The sequence below is a fragment of the Camelina sativa genome, chromosome 12 (assembly GCF_030686135.1).
Source record: "Camelina sativa cultivar CO46 ecotype springtype chromosome 12, ASM3068613v1".
Classification (NCBI taxonomy): domain Eukaryota; kingdom Viridiplantae; phylum Streptophyta; class Magnoliopsida; order Brassicales; family Brassicaceae; genus Camelina; species Camelina sativa.
In genome coordinates, this window is record NC_141891.1 from 32,164,972 (window position 1) to 32,185,096 (window position 20,125).

At 33.9% G+C, this 20,125-nt stretch overlaps 3 protein-coding genes across 12 annotated transcripts; 1 reads left to right on the top strand and 2 right to left on the bottom strand.

The window, feature by feature from the left end:
- Nucleotides 1–1,459: 1,459 nt before the first annotated feature.
- Nucleotides 1,460–6,377, bottom strand: LOC104732672 (5-oxoprolinase 1). The gene is made up of 3 exons (XM_010452242.2): nucleotides 5,987–6,377; nucleotides 2,305–5,803; nucleotides 1,460–2,055 (listed from the first exon to the last, which is right to left on the bottom strand). The coding sequence occupies exons 2-3, from the start codon at nucleotides 5,790–5,792 to the stop codon at nucleotides 1,743–1,745; spliced, it is 3,801 nt and encodes a 1,266-aa protein (XP_010450544.1). The 5' UTR covers nucleotides 5,793–5,803; nucleotides 5,987–6,377; the 3' UTR covers nucleotides 1,460–1,742.
- A 4,864-nt stretch (nucleotides 6,378–11,241) lies between these two features.
- Nucleotides 11,242–14,110, top strand: LOC104732673 (uncharacterized). 10 transcript variants are annotated; one of them, XM_087478071.1, is made up of 11 exons: nucleotides 11,242–11,460; nucleotides 11,667–12,037; nucleotides 12,129–12,276; nucleotides 12,369–12,477; nucleotides 12,609–12,683; nucleotides 12,790–12,891; nucleotides 13,047–13,086; nucleotides 13,333–13,361; nucleotides 13,471–13,531; nucleotides 13,614–13,698; nucleotides 13,783–14,110. In XM_087478071.1, exons 2-5 carry the CDS (start codon nucleotides 11,896–11,898, stop codon nucleotides 12,642–12,644), a joined length of 435 nt encoding a protein of 144 aa, XP_087334197.1. In that variant the 5' UTR covers nucleotides 11,242–11,460; nucleotides 11,667–11,895; the 3' UTR covers nucleotides 12,645–12,683; nucleotides 12,790–12,891; nucleotides 13,047–13,086; nucleotides 13,333–13,361; nucleotides 13,471–13,531; nucleotides 13,614–13,698; nucleotides 13,783–14,110. The 10 variants fall into 10 exon arrangements, with proteins under 10 accessions (XP_087334197.1, XP_087334196.1, XP_087334202.1 ...); XM_087478070.1 differs by having other exon boundaries at nucleotides 11,257–11,460; nucleotides 13,047–13,122; XM_087478076.1 differs by having other exon boundaries at nucleotides 11,266–11,460; nucleotides 12,583–12,683; nucleotides 13,047–13,122.
- A 641-nt stretch (nucleotides 14,111–14,751) lies between these two features.
- On the bottom strand, nucleotides 14,752–16,131 carry LOC104732674 (uncharacterized protein At1g66480-like). Its single transcript, XM_010452244.2, has 2 exons — nucleotides 15,538–16,131; nucleotides 14,752–15,047 (listed from the first exon to the last, which is right to left on the bottom strand). The coding sequence occupies exons 1-2, from the start codon at nucleotides 16,123–16,125 to the stop codon at nucleotides 14,994–14,996; spliced, it is 642 nt and encodes a 213-aa protein (XP_010450546.1). The 5' UTR covers nucleotides 16,126–16,131; the 3' UTR covers nucleotides 14,752–14,993.
- Nucleotides 16,132–20,125: the final 3,994 nt, after the last annotated feature.

Consider the following 20,125-nt stretch of genomic DNA (forward strand, 5'->3'; position numbering starts at 1 on the left):
CCTTCTGATTAAATTCTTGCCCAAGTTGCTAAATGACTTATTCATTTTTTATATCATCCTCCAAATATCCAACAAGCTTTTTCCCTCATCTTCAACATCCTGCAATGATTAATTTGTTACCATATGTATATAGTTTATAACTTATCAAACTAATATGAATACTAACCTCCATGTGTTCCTTGCCTTTACTTTCCTTCTTGGTTACATCTTTTTCTCCTTCTTCATCAACGGAGAAACCAGCTTTCATTTTCAATTTCTTATCACTCCTTCGACTCTCGCCATTCTCATTTTCTTTAGCTTTCCGTTTGTTTTTTCCCATGGGCACTGTTTTCTCAACTTTCCAAACATCTGAAGGTAAACTATTGTGGACAAGATCAATAATTCAGTTGTCTAGCGCCGGATCCTTCTCCACGTCGTTACTCCATTTAGGATACATATTTTCCTCTGACACATGAACCATGTGCTTTACACACACCTACATACATCATAGAACTACAATATTAGTGTTCCTAGTCACAAAAAAAAACAGAGACAAATTATAAAACAAATGGTGTAGTAATTAATCTCAAAAACTAACCTGTCCATGTTTAGCTATCTCATTCTTTATGAATTCATCAATCTTGATACCTTTCCGGGTTGAGTGCCAATCAAGAAGTGGAATGCCAGTACTCGAAGATCTTCTCAGCCCATATAGTTCTCCAATGCCAGGAACACTCTCATACAACCAAATCAACAAAGCATGCACACATCCTTGTAGCGTGTTTATCTAAGTCAACAATCTTGACTGAATTAACTAAGCAACTAAAAGCCACTCGACCCCAAAGTCTTTTTTTCTTTTTGTGGTCAAACTAAAGTCGAGTTTTTGGTTTATAAAAAACTGTGATGACGAGATTTTTATTTTTGGGGTTTTATTAGAATAACCTAATTTATTTATTTACTAACAATTTAAATTAAAATTAAAAGGGTATTTTTCCAGTGCTTGGTATTTGGATTTTTAACACAATATTTGTGTCAATCTAGTTATGAGAATCGAATGGGATCCAAGTCAATTATTTTTGGTCAAACTGGTGTCAAACTGGGTAAATCTCACTATAAAAAAAATTAACATGTAAAATTATTTTTTTGGACCCTTGGACCCTGTGCTGTTGCACCCCAGCTAAGCCGAGCCCTGAGATGTGTCGGACTAGGCATCGAGTTGTTTCCTCTATATAAGCTCTTGTAGTTGTAGGCTTTAATCCCTAAGTAAATCAGAGTCAGAGATACGAGTAGAGTTAATAATTTTCACCGTTTTGACTCGGAAAGATGTTAAATAAGTTTGAACTTTTGAATATGCCGCGTAAAATCTACAATAAAAAAAATGTACAAAGAGTTATCAAACATTCATATAAAACATTTTCGAGATTGTTATTATTATATAACTTTTATAAAAATACAGACCAGTTTTGCTTCGTTTGCTAAATGAATAAAACAAAGCTGTACTTAAAACGAAATGTTTGTACAATGTCTGAATTCTTAATGAACAACATAAAAACATAACATCAGCTACTACTTATTCACAACAATATTCTTTATGAATCAAGAATCTGCTCCTTATTTACCCCAAAGTGGCCAAACCCTCCAACGAATGTCCGGCCAAGGGACACCGAAAGATTAAAAAGACACATAAACAACAAATCGGATTATGCGAGCACTGAAGAATTAATGAAGTACTACAAGAGACATACGAGGAAAAGATGAATTGTTTAAACATCGGCGCCAAATCCACCACCGCCCGGTGTAAGAATCTGTAGGATTTCACCGGCTTCCACGTGTACGGTATTCTTACCTCCAAGGTAGATTCTCCGTTTGTCTTTAGTGATGAGATAGTTTGCTCCACGAACTCCGTTTTGGCCACCGTTCAATCCACGTGGCGAGTGAACTCGTCTCTCTGAGAGGATACTAACCACCACAGGCTTTCTAAACTCTATCTCTCTCACTAATCCATCCCCTCCTTTATGCAACCCATTGCCTCCACTATTCTCTCTCAATCCAAATCTATGCAACAGAACAGGGTACCTGGTAAAACCCATGTGTTAGTAAAGTAAAAGTAGTTCTGACCATTCGGCTTTTCGCAGTCTTTTGTTTTGAATTTCGCAAAAACAAGTCTGGACTAGATTTGAATTTTATTAAATCTATTTTTGTTTGCTTCTTATGTCCACTAGAATTGAATTGTAATTATCCTAATTGAGTTTGAAGTGGATTGTAGCTTTCTTAATAGCTTAGCATGTAGCTAGAAATCTAACAAGTTAATTGAGAGTTCAGTACCTTTGCTCGAAGATCTCGGGATCAGTCATCCGAGTGTTAGTCATATGGCATTGGACTCCGCTTGTCCCGTCCCATGTCGGTCCAGCTCCGCATCCTCCACCAATGGTCTCATAGTACCCAAATGTGTCGTCTCCAAATGTGAGATTATTCATGCATCCTTGGGAACAAGCACAAGCCTGGAAAGCTGTTAGAACAACATCTGTAACTCTCTGGGATGTTAGAACGTTGCCTCCAACAACAGCTGCTTTCTCGCTTGGAGACAGGAAAGAACCAGCGGGTATGCGAATTTCAACCGGAGCTAAGCAGCCTTGGTTTAGTGGAATGTCGACATTAACTAGACAGCGGAGGCAGTAAATAACTGCTGCAGATGTAACTGCTTCTGGGGCATTCCAGTTACCATAGACTTCCGGGCTTGTGCCTGTAAAATCGAAGAAGGCTTCTCCTTTGTCAGCATCGATTGTGAGTTTTAAGTGAATCACGGATCCGTCATCCATGTAATCCTCTTCTTCTATGGTCACGGAATTACCAACCCTTGATTTAGGCGTTTCCGATGAGACTCTAATAGCAACAGACTTAAGCATTTCTCTCACTGCTTCTTCTGCGTTAAGCTGCACGTATTTCATGTAAGCCTGAACAGTTCCAAGTCCATATTGCTCAATCAGCTCTTTAATTAGAGCAATTCCTCTTTGGTTTGCAGCTATCTGAGCTTGAAGATCCGAGAGATTGTCCTGAATCCTTCTGGTTCCCGGAATCTTAATTGTTGTCTCATCAGAAGAAGGGAACTGAAGAAGTTTAACAATTCCTTCTTCCTGGAAAACACCTTTTTCAACAACTTTAAATGATTTTATAGCAGCACCTTCTTCCCAAATAGCCTTTGAGAACGGAGGCATACTTCCTGGAGTTATGCCTCCAACTTCTGCATGATGACCTCTACTAGCAACGAAGAACACAAGCTTCCCGTTGTCAAAAACAGGCGTGATAACGGTTATATCAGGCAAATGGCTACCACCGGCACAAGGATGATTAGTTACTAAAACATCTCCTTCGTTCAGATTTTCACCCCAATGCTTGAGCTGCCAGCGAACTGTACTCGACATGGCACCCAGATGAACTGGAACATGTGGCGCATTAGCAACTAAGCCGCCATCAGGACTAAACAAGGCGCAAGAAAAATCCAACCTTTCCTTGATATTTGTCGATATGGAAGTACGTTGCAAGGTTCTTCCCATTTGCTCAGCTATACCCATGAATCTGTGATTAAAGATGGACAGCTGAACAACATCTGCAACATTCTCTGCAAGCTTCACACTGCTAGTTGCAGACTCTACCTCGATTTTAATGTTCCCATATTTTGTGATGATGGCTTTGCACTGAGGTTCTACAATAACTGTACTATTCCCGTTCATGATGATCGCAGGGCCATGAATCTCATGGCCAAAACCTAAGTTCTCCAACTTGAACAACGGTGTGTCATGCCATCCACCTTCAAAGTAAACCTTGTAGTGCCTCTCAACCTTAGGAGTACCAGGGGCAGCTTCAACTGCCCGTGGTTTTAATATACTAGTCACTCCAATTCCCCTAACCCGAACATCACATATGAGGAGATCTCTGTTTTGAAGTTTAAATCCATACTCTTGCTCGAAAAGCTTGAGAAACTCTGCAGCATAATCAAATGCCGAGCCATCTCCAGTTTTTTTACCCTTTACCATGATTGCTGTATCTGTGCCGTCATATCTTATATTCACATACGTCTCAGTAGATATATTTCCATCCTCAAAACCCTGCTCCTGGAGCTTCTTTCTCACTTCTCCTAGTAATAAATTTTCCCTTCTATTGGCCTCTGAAAGAGATTCAGGGCCATAAACAGCTGAATATGGTTCTTGAGCGTCTTCAATAACATCTGCCAAACCCATTCCATAAGCACTCAAAATTCCGCAGTATCTGTGAACAAGAACTTCTTTCATGCCCAAAGACCTAGCAATTGCGCAAGCATGTTGCGGTCCAGCACCTCCAAAGCATGCAAGTGCATGATTCTTTGTTTCATGACCCTTCATCTCTGTCAGTTGCCGTATGGGACGACACATCGTCTCATTAGCAACACTAATAAATCCCATTGCTGTTTCCTCCACTGTCATGTCCTTAGCAGATGGATCCTGGCTCTTTCTATATGAATTAATCTGTCCTGCAAGCTTTTCAAATGCTACTCGTGTTGCTGCTACATCTAAGGGTTGATCTTCGTTAGGCCCAAAGATGGATGGAAAATAATCAGGAATAACAAACCCCAAAACGAGGTTTGCATCAGTAACTGCTAAGTCCCCTCCTTTCCGGTAACAAACTGGACCTGGGTGCGCACCCACAGAATCAGGTCCTACCCGGAAAGCACCAAACTGAAACTTCAGCTTCGACCCACCACCAGCAGCAACAGTGTTTATGTCAAGTTGTGGCGCTTGTATGATTGACCCAGCAATCTGGGTTTCTATGACTTGCTCATAACTCCCATCATAGCGGCTAACATCCGTTGATGTACCACCCATATCAAATCCAATCAGCGGTTTCTCAGTTTCAAGACCAAAGAGTGTCTGTGAGTAACCAACAACTCCTCCTGCTGGACCTGACAACACAGCTTTGTGCCCTGAAAACCTACTTTCCGGTGCTAGACCTCCGTCAGATTGCATAAATAGAACATTTACTTTCCCAAGATCATCATCAAACTTGGAAATGAAACCCGACAAATACTCTTTAATCACCGGTGTCAGGTACGCATCGACAGTGGCTGTTAGACCCCGAGGAACAGCCCGAACCATTGGCGTCAACGCAGAAGACAAGGACACATGTCTAAAACCCAACTCTAAAGCCAACTTCTCAACAGCCATCTCATGCTTTGGAAAAGTATACGAATGCATCAAAACAACAGCCAAACAACTTATCCCTTTATCAAGCAAACCCTTCAACAACGGTTTCAAACCTTCTTCATCAAATGGCTTCACAACTCTAAGAAGCTCACCAGAAACTCCTTTAATCAAGGACCCTGAATCATCATCATCACCTTCAAGCGCAAGCTCAACTCTTTCATCAACCTCAACCACCTCTTCATAAAGATTCGACGGTTTCGCCACAGTAAGATCAAAAATATCTGGCCGAGCTTGATTACCAATCTGCAACAAATCTTTAAACCCTTTAGTAACACACAAAGCTATCCTCTCCCCTTTCCTCTCCAACAACGCATTCGTTGCCACAGTTGTACCCATCCTTATCCACTGAATCTTATCAGTAGGTATCTTAGACGTTCTTGGTATCTTCTTCCCTGTGTACTCCTCAAGTATCCTCCTGATTCCTTCAACAGGAGCATCATCGTAGTTCGATGGATCCACTGATAAAAGCTTCAAAACACGACCATCAGAATGCCCTGGAATCTCAGCATAAACATCTGTGAATGTACCTCCCCTGTCTATACAAAACCTCAGCTTCCCTTCAATTACAGTCCCCATCTCACACCTCTCTGCATCAATCACAACTCAAACCACATAAACCTCGAAAATAAGCTTAAATCAAATCAACCCAACAACTAAATTTCGCTAATCACCATGACACAACACAACAACAACGATGTTAAGAGATCAATTCAAATGAAACGAGGAGAGTCAAAGCATATGTATCAAAATCAAGATAGCCATGGAAATACCTTGAAGATCGCTGAAGGGTCGAGTTTTTAGAAGAGAGCGTCAACACTGAAGTGGGAGGATGATGATGAAGATGGATCAGGTGATGATGATTGATGATGAGATTGGGATATGAAGGATCTCTCCATTAAAGCCAGCTTCTTTTGGTTTTCAGGTTTGACTAACTAAACCATTTCGGTATTTGGTTGGTTCAAACTTAAACCGGATAATTATTTGAAGATTCTGTAAAATCGTTTAAGTAGTTGAGCATGTTTTTAATTAGACTACTAATTTGCCGACAATAGAATAAAATGATGAGCCTAACTAAAAAAGTGATACATTTGAGAGAATAATGAAGGTGGCGATGATTTAACCATTTTGTGTACGGATTTTTTTTTTTTTTTTTTTCTCAACATCAACTTTTCATTAACCAAGATATTACAACCAAATTATAGGCACATTACATTCGCCTCTATAGAATTGGATCAAAAGCAAATGCAATAGTTGATCAAATACAACTCTGGAACACTAGGCGGATCCAACGATACCTAACCGATAACCATTGCATTTTTTAACCACAACGAGATAGATAACACACCACAACTATGAGTGAAATCATCTCTTAAACCACCTAAATTGACCTAATGACTCAAAAACAAATACTAACACAGAGAAGACCAAAACTAATATTAAGTAGCAAATCAAATCCAAGCTATGAGATCCTCATGATCAGCATGTAAAACTTGTCCCAATAGCATCAACACCCATAGGCGCATCCTCAGAAAAGCTTGGAATTCCCGGCTTTCAATGTTCCGGTCCTAAACCTAAAACGGACAATGCATCCGACTGAACCGACCAAGAGACACGAAAACAACCAGCAAGAACTAAGCTTTTCCATACTAATCCTACAAGACCAGAATGCTAAACGATTCAAGATAAGAGATTAAAGCCCATATTAGCATATCATCACCTCCCAGTGCGTATCCAGATTGGCCAAGCTGCTTATTGTCTTGTTTCTTGGCTGGAATGACATCGGAAGTTGAGGAAGCTCTCATGAGGACGTCGGCTTTGTGGGAGTCCGCAAATCTCGGCCACCGACACACCCTGAAGTCTTCCCAACAACCTAAAGACACTAAGACCCGACTCGACCATGACTCGACCATGAACCTCCGAGCAGCTGACGTCTCCGGCGAAAAGGTAGAGGGAAACAGAGGAATGTCGCGATCCAAAACTCAGATCCGATTCCCCAAAACTGCAAGGAAAGATGCCCATAGCAGCTACGAACCACCACCAGTCACCAGAGAGGAAGACGAGCCGAGATCTCGTCGTCCGCCACGCCGGAGAGGAAGAGCTAGGTCACCCACTACACTACGAAGCGAAAAAATAAAGAGGAAAGCAGAGCCCTCTCACACCGCCGGCGAAAGCCTAGGGCAGCGGAGAGGCTAACGAACGCGGCGGCGGTTTACCTAGATCTAGGGTTTACACAAGAGAGAAAGCGTTTCTTTTTTCTTTCAACTGTACGGATCTAACAAATCATACTTGATCTATGTTCTTTATTAATCCTTTTTTTTCTTTTTTGAATTTTCACACAAGAAATGTTTTAAAATGACATTTTAAATTTTGTTTTTATTGAATATTATATATGTTTTTAGAGAATCTGCAGTAGATCACATAAAAGTGGAAAAAATTTAAGAAAGTATCATTTGTCTACAGTATTTTTGTCAGAAGATGACAATAAATTTAGGGAAATTATCATAAATACCACTAAAATATATATTTTATTCCAAAAATACTACAATTTAGTTTTTTTCCAAAAGTACCACTAAAATGCATTTTTTTCCAAAAATACCATTTGATTGAATTACAGTTTTAATACTAAAAACTAATTCCTAAATTATAAATACTAAACCCTACCCCTAAAAGCTATACCCTAAAACTAAATTTGTCAACCCAAACATATAAAAAAATAATTCTACATCCTTAAAATTCAATTTTTTGTGTTTGTGTTAATTTTGGAAAAAAAACCTTTTGTGGTATTTTTGGAAAAAAAAACTAAAATGTGGTATTTTTGGAAAAATAAATTTTTAAGTGGTATTTATAGGAATTTCTCATAAATTTACCAAAATTTGTCTTATTTTCTTTCTTTTTTTTTTGACGATATTTGTCTTATTTTCTTTCTTTCTTCTTCAAGTTATCTCTCTTCCTACATCTCCATCTTCTTCTCACCATGAAATATCATTATTTCTTCTGTCATAATATGTTATAATTGACTGTACAAACACATCAAACAACATCAATTCTTCATTTTCCTGCTTCTTTCTTCTTTTCGGTTTCTCTCCTTCAAATTGCAGAAGATATCCTACTGTATCTCTTTGGATTTCAATTTCTGTTGTAATCTCCGTCGTCGTATTTTTTTTATTTATGGCATTTTGTTTTGTAACACGCTACTTTAACAAATTACACGTGACAACACGCTACTTTATCAAATTACACGTAACAACATAATATCTCTCTTTAATAAATTATTTTCTTAAATTACACATTATTTATTAGTGACAAAAAAAATTATACATTATTTATTAAGATTACATGTGCGTTTTTTTGAAAAAAAAAATTTTAATATAAAAACATTTTTTTAAAAAATGATATGCTTTTTGTTTTAGTATATACTGATATTTTTATTAACTGACATGTTTTTTTCACAAATAGCAACACATTGTTGTATTTTTGTCTTTGGTCTAAAGATAGTTTTGAGTTTTTTCCTTCTCTTAAAAATAGTAGTTACCAAATTTTTTGGACAATATAGCAGTTCCTTAATTTCTTCTAAAATTATGGTATTCACTAATATTACCCTTATTTTTAAGTAAGAAATAGCATGAATCTGAAATGAGAATAAAGAAAAAGTAATTTTCAAACGTTTTTTTCAAAACATTGATCAATTAGGAACAAAGGAATACATTTGGGATTAGATAGCTTTGCATAAAGATAATTACTGGTGGACCGTACGTGGACGCATGTTAAACATGGAATTATAAAAATATATATAGTATATATATATATATATATATATATTGTCGGCAACATGGAATTATATATCCAGTGCCGGCCAAGAAAAGACAATTTAGTTATTATATATGCAAGCTATGTTATTGTAAATCTCCTATTTAATATTTCGGAAGTACATGACTTTTTTTGTACACTATATAATAGATATATATATATATATATATATATATATATATATATATATAATTTTTTGGTTATAAATTTACGACATTCATGATTTAGGTGTATCACAATATACATGTTAGTTTGATTTCTGGTAATTAGGAATAATGTGCATTTAGTTAATTATAGTAACATATAAAATCAATTATAGGTAACATTTAAAAGATAAGGAAATTTTTCAACCTAATTAAAACAAACATACATATGTGATTCTTCTTTCACTTTTATTTGATTTTATATTTAAATTATTATATAATATATTTAGTTAATAAAATTTATGATTTTTTCTGCATATGATATAATTTAAACTTTTTTAAACGGATATGTATTGCTCAATTGATGAATAAAAAAATGTATAAAATATTTCAACCACATTGCCTAAGAAAACTATGCAAAGATTCAAAGTCATACTATAAAAAAATGGCCAAAATGATTCTGAATACGAATGGGCATGAACTTTGATTTATCAGGCATTGAAATCATACTATAAAGTCATACTTCAAAGTCATACTATTAAAACCAATATAAATTGTTCAATCTATAAAATATTCAGGCTTTAATAATATTATTCTTTTTTTTTCCACAATAATATTATTCTTTAAAAATATATCTATTCAACTAAAATTTTGACTGAATAACGAATAAAATTTTGAATATTTAAATTCAATTTCATATATTTCTTTTGTTGAATTGTATAATTTTATATATTATAATAAACTTTTTAAATTAATTTGAAGTATTTAAAAATAGTTTAATTTGATATTTTTAAGAATATCATAAATATATGATATATCAAAAATTTAAAATTATAAACACTCTAATTTCATTTGTTATAGCACGGATTAATAATATGTCACTAAAGAATGAAAAAACTTCAAGAAATATGATTTTTTGCTAGAGCATGGGTTGAAATTTTAGAAAATATGATTTTTCAGATTAAATTAAAGTTTGGAATAATGTTATTTGGTAGAAGCTTTCTCGGTCAAGATGATTATGTTACATATTTGGTCCCAAAATTGATACGCGGTATATTGTGGGTTAAGTCATAGAATTAACAATCAAAATACAATATATAATTTTAAAAAACTAAACAAATCAAACTAAATTAACAAACAAAATTATTTTTTTAATAAATAGCTTAACCCGCAGTGTACCGCGAGTCAAAATCTAAATCTACTAAACTAGATCTTACAAAATAGATATTATTTCATAATTCATATAGAACATGATTTCATGGCATAGTATTTCATCCCAAAAGAAAAAGACTTTTAAAACAAATAAAACAATCACATATATAGTGATTTAAATAAAAATTACAAAATAAACAGAAAAAATTTCAATCCGTGTTCTAGTACGGATCCAATTCTAGTGTTATAATAATTTAATTCACTTACATATTTCTCTCCGACTCTACGTAAGTACGTATGCAATGGACCAATATACAGTTTTATTTTTTCCTTTTTTGCTTTTTTCCTCCTCTTTTAGCGTCAAAAGATATATGTTTTCGTGTTTCCCTTTATAAATACTCGGTATTTGTTTTTGTCAAAGTTTTTTCTCTTCTCTTAAGTTTTTTTTTTCTCTCATCATATTTCCCTTTTTTCTAAAATTTGCTAACTTATTATGATAAATTATAGCTCCCTTTTCTCTTTCAAACATGTAACTATGTAAGTACCATTTTTTCAGTTCTATGATTTTGGTGTTATTTTTTTATGAAATAACTAAAAAAAATATTCAAAAAGTATATAAGATTTTAATATCTATACAATACAAGAAATATTTTAGTTAAATTTCTATTAACTAAAAATTATTAAAATATCAAATTCACATGTTTTAAATTGCTTTAGGCCTCTAATTAAATACCTAGGACCGGCCCAGTATATATGTACCATTCTTCATAAACTTTTGAGAGTTTTGTGTTAGTGGTGTTACAGAAAAAATATATATCCAATATAATAAAGTAGGGTTACACCCTCTAAGGATATCCTATCTAACTGACACGTGTCACAACTATATTCTCTGTTTTTTTTTTCGATCTCATCCTATTTTTAATGGGCTTTTACTCGACATTTATCTCATATCTCAGCCTATTGTTAATGAAACTGTATGGGCCACACAAAATTTCTCGCCTTCCCAAACCGAAACCGACGGGATCTCCGACATCAGTCTTCTCCTCTTTATCGCCTCTCTCTCTTCCCCACCCTCCCCATTATCTGTTCAACTCCGCGAGAATTTTATTCAGCCCACTCGAAGTGACTCTCGACAACTTGAGGTAAATTTAACTGATTTTGGGCCGATTCTGAATAGGCGGAATTGAGTAATGCAAGTATGTGGCGGAATTGAGAATCGAGAAAATTGTGTCTTTTTTGGCTTTTTCGTTTGTTCAATTTAGGTTCTTGAGCTGAAAATTAACATAATTGCTTGAGATTCAAAGTTCAGTAGATGATCTTATGGGTCTCTCATCTCAAATCCAAACAGCTTTCACTACAGGTTTTGAGGGATTCTTGAGCAGTGATAAGAAAAAAAGAAAGAAAGTCAGAACTTTAAGAAAAAGAAAGCCATCAATGCATCTACCAAGTTCAAGCATTCTCTTAAGAAAAAGAGCGGAAGAAGAAAGAGTGATGGTCGAGTGAGTTCTGTCTCCATTGTGGATGTGAGAGATGTCGAGGAGCTACAAGCTGTTGATGCGTTCCCACAAGCGTTGTTAATGGACGAGTTGCTTCCGGATATACACGACGACTATCACATGATGTTCAGGTTCTTGAAAGCCAGGAAATTCGATGTTAAGAAAGCAAAGCAAATGTGGGCTAATATGATTCAGTGGAGGAAGGAGTTTAGTCATTCTCCATGTAAGCTCATCTTGGGATATAGTCTTAGCACTTATATGTTGGTTTGACCTTACTATTTTCGTTGATTTTCTTAAATTGTAAGATTTTGCAGTGTTTGTCTCACGTCTTATCTCTCCTGCGACTGCAACGATGACGACGACGGCTCTCTTGAAGTCATTGTTGTTGTGGAGTCCGGTAAGAGTAAAAACCAACCCCAACTCTGGCGGCCATACGTTCTACATCCCTGCAAACATCGGAGAGTAAGACCTAGATCCGTTTCTCGCTTCTTGTGTGTTCTTGTTTAATATGTAAATACTTGGTTTCTAATGATCTTCTTTGCTTTTTCTCTCAGGTTTGTGAGAACTCAACTGCGTCTGGCTGGGAAGATTTTGGAATTACTCCTGAACAGCTTTGTCATAATGTTGTCAAAGGATCACAACAACAACAGCAATATGGACTGGGTAGGTTTTCTCTCATGAGACGTGCTTATATATGTATGATTACTTTTTAAAAATCTCTCTTCTTTAGCCAACTTTGGTATGCATGTTTTTTTTTTGTTGCATCAGCCTCAATGATTGTCAAATTTGATCAGATACGTACTACCAGAGAAAGGCATCAGTGGACATGATGATGACTTGCTAGAGCGCAAGACCATTTATGGTTTTTGGTATGGAGACCCACATTTGTTTTTTTGTTCTGTGTTTCTTAGGTTTTCCCTGCCTCACTTTCTCATAATGAGTGGGAGAATGATTCATATGTTTTCTCTCCTTCAGCTGGGAATGAATTTCGAGACAACCAGGTCGCAGGTCTTCTATCCTTTATGCTTTTTCGTTTAACTCAGAGAAGAAACGAGGTGGTGTTGCTGTTAAAAAACGGTAAATATCTGCTTCTTCCCCAGTCCATCGTGTGTGTTAGTTCAATTTCATGTTTGATTTTGTTGTTTTCATTATAATTAGAGAATAATTTGATAAAACGTACACTGACTCACTCAGTGTCTCTTCTCTTTTTGTCTTTCTAATTGATGAATTAGGGTTTCCACAAGCTCTTCTTATTCAAACGAGCAAGTTAAGGTATACAAATTCTAGGGTTTATTTTTTAAAGTTAAGGTAAGACATCTTCTCTTGTCTTTGTCTTTGTCTTCTAACATTTTGGTGCCCGGTGATGATCGGAGGACGTTGGTTGTTTTGTTTCCGTAGTTGGTGTCTCTTCTTCTAGAGTTCTTTTTTTTTTAGGGTTTCTCTTTTAAGTCGTTGTTTGATTCAGACTTGTAAAATTAACTATTATGGTTTTAATCTAATTATGTATATGTTGTGCAGGTCGGGTTGAAGAATGAAGACTGACTAAGGTAAGTTAACTCTGTTCTCCTCTCTTTATTCTTTTTACTTGGATTTTGAAATTTACCAAGTTATTCTACTAACCCTGCTTCTAATGCTGTTTTCTCTTTCTCGTTTCAGCTGATTTGATGGTTGCTGCTGTAGCACTTGGGATAAAAACAAAAACAGAGGTTTGTCACAGGTAATTTTTCACTTAATATTTGAGATTTTCCTTTTGGATAATGACTCTTAGTGTTGTTCTGATGCTTTCTTCTCCTCTGCAGCTGTCCGTGACTACAGACTGTCTCTCCAGCCTCAAAACTTGAATGGAGGAAGCATTGCATTAATTTCCGGTGGTTCTTATTACAGGTAATTTTAACTTGTTTCACTTTATATGTGCATTTTATATAATGACTCTTTAGTGTGGATCTGATGCTTTCTTCTCATCTGCAGCTGCTGTCAGTGACTACAAACAGTCTAACTTGAACGATGAAAAGAGAAACATACATATGGAGTTATAGAATTGTGAGACAATGGGATCTGCCACTACTATTTTCCTGTGTTGCTTAGGTTTTCCCTGTTCACTTTCTCATATGGCATGTTGGATTTTCTTTCTCGATGACTTTGTGGGTATGCCATTGTTTCTTTCTCTATTGTATTTAGAATGGATGAATTGGCATTCTTTGCTCCTGGAATGTTGGCTTTAGGAGCTTTAGGTTATGGCCCTGATGAAGGTTAAAAGTTTAATTAACTTGCAGGAGAGGTACATTAGAATCTCAAATGTATTTAGCGTCTCAGTAAATTTTCTGTTGTGAACACTAGGTTCTTACTAAAACAATCGCTAAAATATTTGCCTCCCAATATAAAATATTCCAAACCCCTCTACTAATTACTATACAAACTTAAGTTAGCAGTTTCGAAGTTTGAATCCCAAATCAAAATAAATAAATACTCGAAACCATGATTCCCTCCTACGTCCGTCAAATAAAATATTTACTTCAACCACTATTTTTAGCTACCAAACGTCTTTAGGTGAACACCTTTATTGCATTTTCAGTTCTTACATATCATACTTACTTTCTAATTTCCTTCTTCTAAAAGTCTTACTATTTCAAGTTTCTTAGAAATTTAACATTTGCAGATACTATGATTCCCAAGAAAGTTTATGTGTAAGTATTTGACCATACATTTTTATTAAATTTTATAAATAAATGTTTTCTGATATTACATATTTAAAAGTCTATGTATAACTGTATAAGGACGACACGAACAAATCGAGAAATGGAGTCCAAATTAGATTCAAAAAAAAAAAAAAATCTATGTGTAAGTATTTTATCTTGGAACAAATTAAAACCAACTACTATTAATACAAAATTAAAAATAAAGAGCTATATTTAAATATATATATATATATAATTAATATATTAATATAATCCACGCAACGCGTGGGATTTTTCCTAGTATATAATAAAAACAACCCAACATTGAAAACAAAAATAATGAGTGCTAGTAGCACTGTGCTACCAATGTACAAATTAAAATACGTTTTAATAAGGAAAAAAAAAGTTTACACTTCGAAGTTTTGAGCCGAAACTGTTTTGAGCCGAAACTCACAAATCTTTGTGACCAAGATACACTATGGAAACCTTGAATCGTGCGATGTATTATAAAACAACGATCTCTCCTCTCCCTCCTTTCTCTGCGAAACTCACGTGCTTCTGCATATTATTTGACACAGCAAACAAGCTTTAATTTAGTTTTTGTTAATTAATGTAATTACGGTTCCCAACTAAATGCAATTTGTTTGTTGACCCCAAGTATAGTAATCTGACAAGAGGTCATTTTGATTAGTTATATATATATATATATATATATATATCTTTACATAAATAAAGAAGCACATATTTACAGAGAATATTACTACTTTTAGATGTGAATCAATCATGTGATCAAGATTTAAACCAAGTTAACGTAATTGTTTCAGATCGTATAAAGTTGGATCCGATTTAGAGTTTAAAGCCAACATTGTTTTTTTTTTGGTAGGGAGAATTTTGTACTTGTTTACGTTTACATGTACATGTACTGATAATCTGATATACATGCTATGTTATTGTTAGTGTGTGTTATAAATTTAAAATGTATGGTTTCAAATTTGATATGAAAATATTTTTAACATATTGTACGTGATAAGTTCCCGACATTATTTACCTCTTGTGCTTTGTAATGGTTCTTTTTCTCAAAGATTCCAATTTTCCGACGTAGGCCATCGTTATCTCCGGCTTGTATCTCACCGGAGCTCTCCAAATAAACTCTTGCAATCCTGGCCGCGACTTCGGAAGCATCTTGGCATTCTCCCATTAACTTCGTGATATGAGACCTAGGCAGCCTCAATGTCACCCTCGTCTGTCCAGCAGGTCCAGGCCCATCTCCACTGTCTAAACTACCGACACCGATGTCCGAAACCGTTCTCCTAGAAAGCATTAACATCTCCAGACGCTCCTTGGCGCCAACATGTATATTACCAGACATAACTCTCCGGTATGGAAGCTTATTCCTCTTATCTACCAACGGAAGGTCCACCAGAAAATACGTTTTATTCGGCCTTAAGATCTGATCTGGCTCTAGCGGTTTGGCGCGAACTCCTAACCGTCTCACGGTCTCCGGGTCTAGCAGCACATGTCCGGGATACTCCTTCGTGGCGTCACTCGCTGTTACCGGACTTTTGAGCCGGAAAATATCACCGTCGATCTTCATAACTTTCACCTTGTTTCTCCTCACCATTATAGTGTTCCCCATGTTTTCCCTTTATCTTTTTAGTTGTATAGATCTCACAAAGCATGTGCTATATATTTATATGTTGAGGAGGTTTGGTTAAAGCTTTTTGATTAGTGTGTGAAGCTTTGAAATTCTCCAGAGATTCCTCTTTTTTTTTTTTTTTTTTTTTTTTAATAAAGTCTTAACGTTGAAATTTAATTAACTAATTATGTTGAAAAGAATAAACGTGAAAAAGTCGGTCCATCTCGATAAATTTGCTCATAGCTTTTTTCCTTGCTAATTTAAAAAGCAATCAGTAGTCGCCAAGATTATCTTAATATTAATGACTAGGTACGTATGTTATATATTCAATTCTGTTAGGTAGTTATCCAAATTATAATCCGTCGCCTATGTCTACGAGAAATTTTATTCTAGCTTTTGTCCTATCCCAAATTTCCATCATTTGAAGTATGCATTAATACAAACCTTTATAAAAAATATGCATTCGTGGTTCTTACAAAAAAAAAAAAAAAAAGAATATGCATTTGTGGCTTTGATTGGTAACCCATTTGCATGATTCTCCGAATTCATCAGTGTTCTAGTTGGTTGGAGGATCAAGTAGAGTACTGATGCATAAATCATGCAAATAAATTCGGAGGTTCAAAGAGAGTCAGGAAAGAAAATGAAGCGGCCGTAAAACATTTAAAAAAAAAACCGTTGACATGTTTGCCTAACAAACGATTTTATTTTAATTTTCTTACTTTTCATATTGGAAAAAAGATGACTAGCTACACGAAGTATTAGAGAATACATGGTAACACATGTCAAGTATACTATTGTATGCTCAACTACCTAAAGTATATGTATTACATGACCACATGCATGAACTATATAACATTATGCGGTCAACACCATAGACATATAATCCAGTACACCGATCGACTGACTCCGGCGAACACTAACGTTGACTCCATCGTTGACCTAACAATGACAAAAAAATATATTTAAAAAAAGAAAAAAAAATATCATACTAAATCATTTATAGTTTTTCATGATTAAAAGATATATTCTATTCAATATCCAAATATTTTTTATATATTTCTAATATATTCATTCTTATAATTAATTACTTTTTACTTTTCATGCTAAAGTAAATAGTTAAATAAAAATTATTCATAATTATTTTCAAGATAGAAAAATACATTTATAATAATTTTCAAGATATAAAATCATTTATAATTATTTTCAAGATATAAAATTCATTTATAATTATTTTCAAGATATATATATATATATATATTTAAATACTACAAAATCAATAAAATCAAATTCAACTACTTTCATTAGAACATAATATGCAAAAGATTGAGTATATGACTCTTTCTACTCTAAATTTTGCATGGTAAATGTTATACAAAATTTTAGATACTCTTTACTTTAAAATTTACATACTCAAAATAACATATACAACATTCACAATATATACTTTTAATATATAAAAGATAAAGATACAAAAAAGTTCATTTTAGCAAACCAATATATTTGATTTAAGGGTATGTTTGCAGAAGAATATAGAATAAGAGTATTTTTGCAAATGCCTTTATATTTATATCTTGAAAATAATTATCAATCGTTTTCATTTAACTATTAGTTTAGCTTTAAAATTGCAAATTAACTAAGTATAAGAATGAAGAGAGAATTTGTTAGAAATACCCTTTTTGGGATCTTTTCAAAAATACCATTTTTTTGAACATTTTCATTTTTACCCTCTTTTACACATTTACAATATGTTAAATTAATTTTTGAAATTTTTTTTTAAAGGTTTGGGTTCTCTATTTTACATTTAGGATATAGTTTTGAGGGGTTAGGGTTTAGTATTTGGAGTTGAAAGCTTAGAATTTAGTTATTTTATATATAGAAAAGCGGTATTTTTAAAAATTGACAACATAAAAGGGTATTTTTGAAAAGTGACATAGGGAAAGAGGTATTTTAAAAAAGGAAGAAAGATAGTCAGCTACACCAACTATACCATAATACATGACCACACATGCCAACTTTAGAAATGTATACTCAACTACATGAAGTATATGTATTGCATGGTCACATATACCAACTATATGATGACATATGTTCAACATCACAACAATTTTATTCCGGTACACCGTTCATTGAAGTCCGGTGTTGACTAATATTGACCGGCGTTTACCAACAAAAAAATTCAAAAAAAAAGATTTAGAAATAAAAATAACAAAATTCTTTAGGAATCATCTAATAAGAAACCAAAATAAGAAATTTAATTGAATTATTTAGGAATCGTCTATGATATTTTATAATTAAAAATATATGTATCTAATATAAAGATATATTGTTATGTTTCACTCATTCAGTTTTATAATAGTTACTTTTTTTCAATTTCAAAACTTAATTAAAATTGAAATAAAAATCATTCATAAGATATTAAAACTTAAACTCAAACCAAAAAATCTTGTTGTAGTGAATCAAATAAAAAACCTATTATTTTAACATTATTAATTAATAAACATCAACTTCTTACATAATTTATTTAAACACATACATTAACATATACAAAATATAATTTTATAATGAATATAAACATTTTGTTAATTTTTGAACACATTAGATAATTCAATAAAAGAATTTTCTTATTTTTGTTTCTAAAATTAAAAATAAAAAATTTGAATATTTTTGTTGGTCAATATTGGTCAACGCCGGTCAATATTGGTCAACACCGAATTTCGACGAACGGTGTACCGGAGTAAAATAATCGTGATGTTGAGCACATGTCATCATATAGTTGGTATATGTGGCCATGCAATACATATACTTCATGTAGTTGAGTATACATTTTTGAAGTTCGCATGTGTGGTCATGTATTGTGGTATAATTGATGTAGCTGACTATCTTTTTCCCTTTAAAAAATCCCCCAAGAATGAATACATTACAAATATATAAAAAATATTTAGGTACTGAATAGAATATTTTTTAATTAATAAAAACATGAAATAATTTAATATAATAATTTCTTATCTTTTAAAAAAATTTTAAATTATTTTTTTGGTCAACGCCGGAGTTAACACCGGTCTTCACCGGAATTAATCAGTCAGTGTACCTATGGTGTTGAACATATAACGTCATATAGTTCATGCATGTGGTCATGTAATACATATACTTCGTGTAGTTGAGTATACAATAGTATACTTGGTATGTGTGACCATGTATTCACCTATACTTCATGTAGCTAGGCATCTTTTTTCCTTTCATATTTTGTAAATTTTAAAATACGTTTAATTTTATTTATATTATTCTCTTAAAAATTTTCAAAACTAGAATTCAATTTTTTCTGTTATAATTTTATTTTGTTGTTGTAAATAATTATTTTACCAATGTACTAACCATTAGTTTTCTCTTTTTCATTTGGTATAAATATTAAGAAACAAACCACTAGTTAACATTCTTTCAACTGAAAGGTATTTTTTTTTTGTCCACAGCATAAATCCTTGTTTTGAAAATCGCTAGGCGTTAGTCGGGCGGTGAGAGAGAGCCTAGCGATTATTCGGAAAATCAGATTAAAATCGGGGATTAATCGGGGACTAGTTTTAGGAGTTTTATCTATAAATCTGTATAATATATCAAATCTGTAAAATCTTACCAAGAGTTATCATTAGTCTAGCGGTTTCAACATGTATTTGAAGGCCACAGTGCACGTGTTCGAGACCCAAGTTCTGATTTTGCGTTTTTTTCCAGTTTTTTTACTAAATGCAAAATGACGAATTTGCCCTCGTCTTCTTCCTCCTGTTTGTCGATCTCTAACCATCCGTAAACCCTAATTTTAAAACTGCCTCTTCATTTTTTTCAATTATTAGTTGTTTTAACTTGTTATTATCATAGTTTCATCCCTCATATAATAGATCTATGAAAGTTCAAAAGTCCTCAATTTTTTTTTTTTTAATTTTTCCGATTTATTGGCCGATTTGAATGAAATCCCGGCGGTAAGGAGCCGCCTAGCGTGTAATCGGCGATT

Coding starts and splice junctions, on each gene's coding strand:
- LOC104732674 (XM_010452244.2), bottom strand. CDS start 16,125: ATGGGGAACACTATAATGGTGAGGAGAAACAAGGTGAAAGTTATGAAG. Junction 15,048..15,537: donor ACCATTACAAAGCACAAGAG/GTAAATAATGTC, acceptor AATAATATGCAG/AAGCACGTGAGTTTCGCAGA.
- LOC104732673 (XM_087478071.1), top strand. CDS start 11,896: ATGGACGAGTTGCTTCCGGATATACACGACGACTATCACATGATGTTC. Junction 12,038..12,128: donor GGAGTTTAGTCATTCTCCAT/GTAAGCTCATCT, acceptor AAGATTTTGCAG/TGTTTGTCTCACGTCTTATC. Junction 12,277..12,368: donor ATCCCTGCAAACATCGGAGA/GTAAGACCTAGA, acceptor TTTTTCTCTCAG/GTTTGTGAGAACTCAACTGC.
- LOC104732672 (XM_010452242.2), bottom strand. CDS start 5,792: ATGGGGACTGTAATTGAAGGGAAGCTGAGGTTTTGTATAGACAGGGGA. Junction 2,056..2,304: donor CCCGAGATCTTCGAGCAAAG/GTACTGAACTCT, acceptor GGGTTTTACCAG/GTACCCTGTTCTGTTGCATA.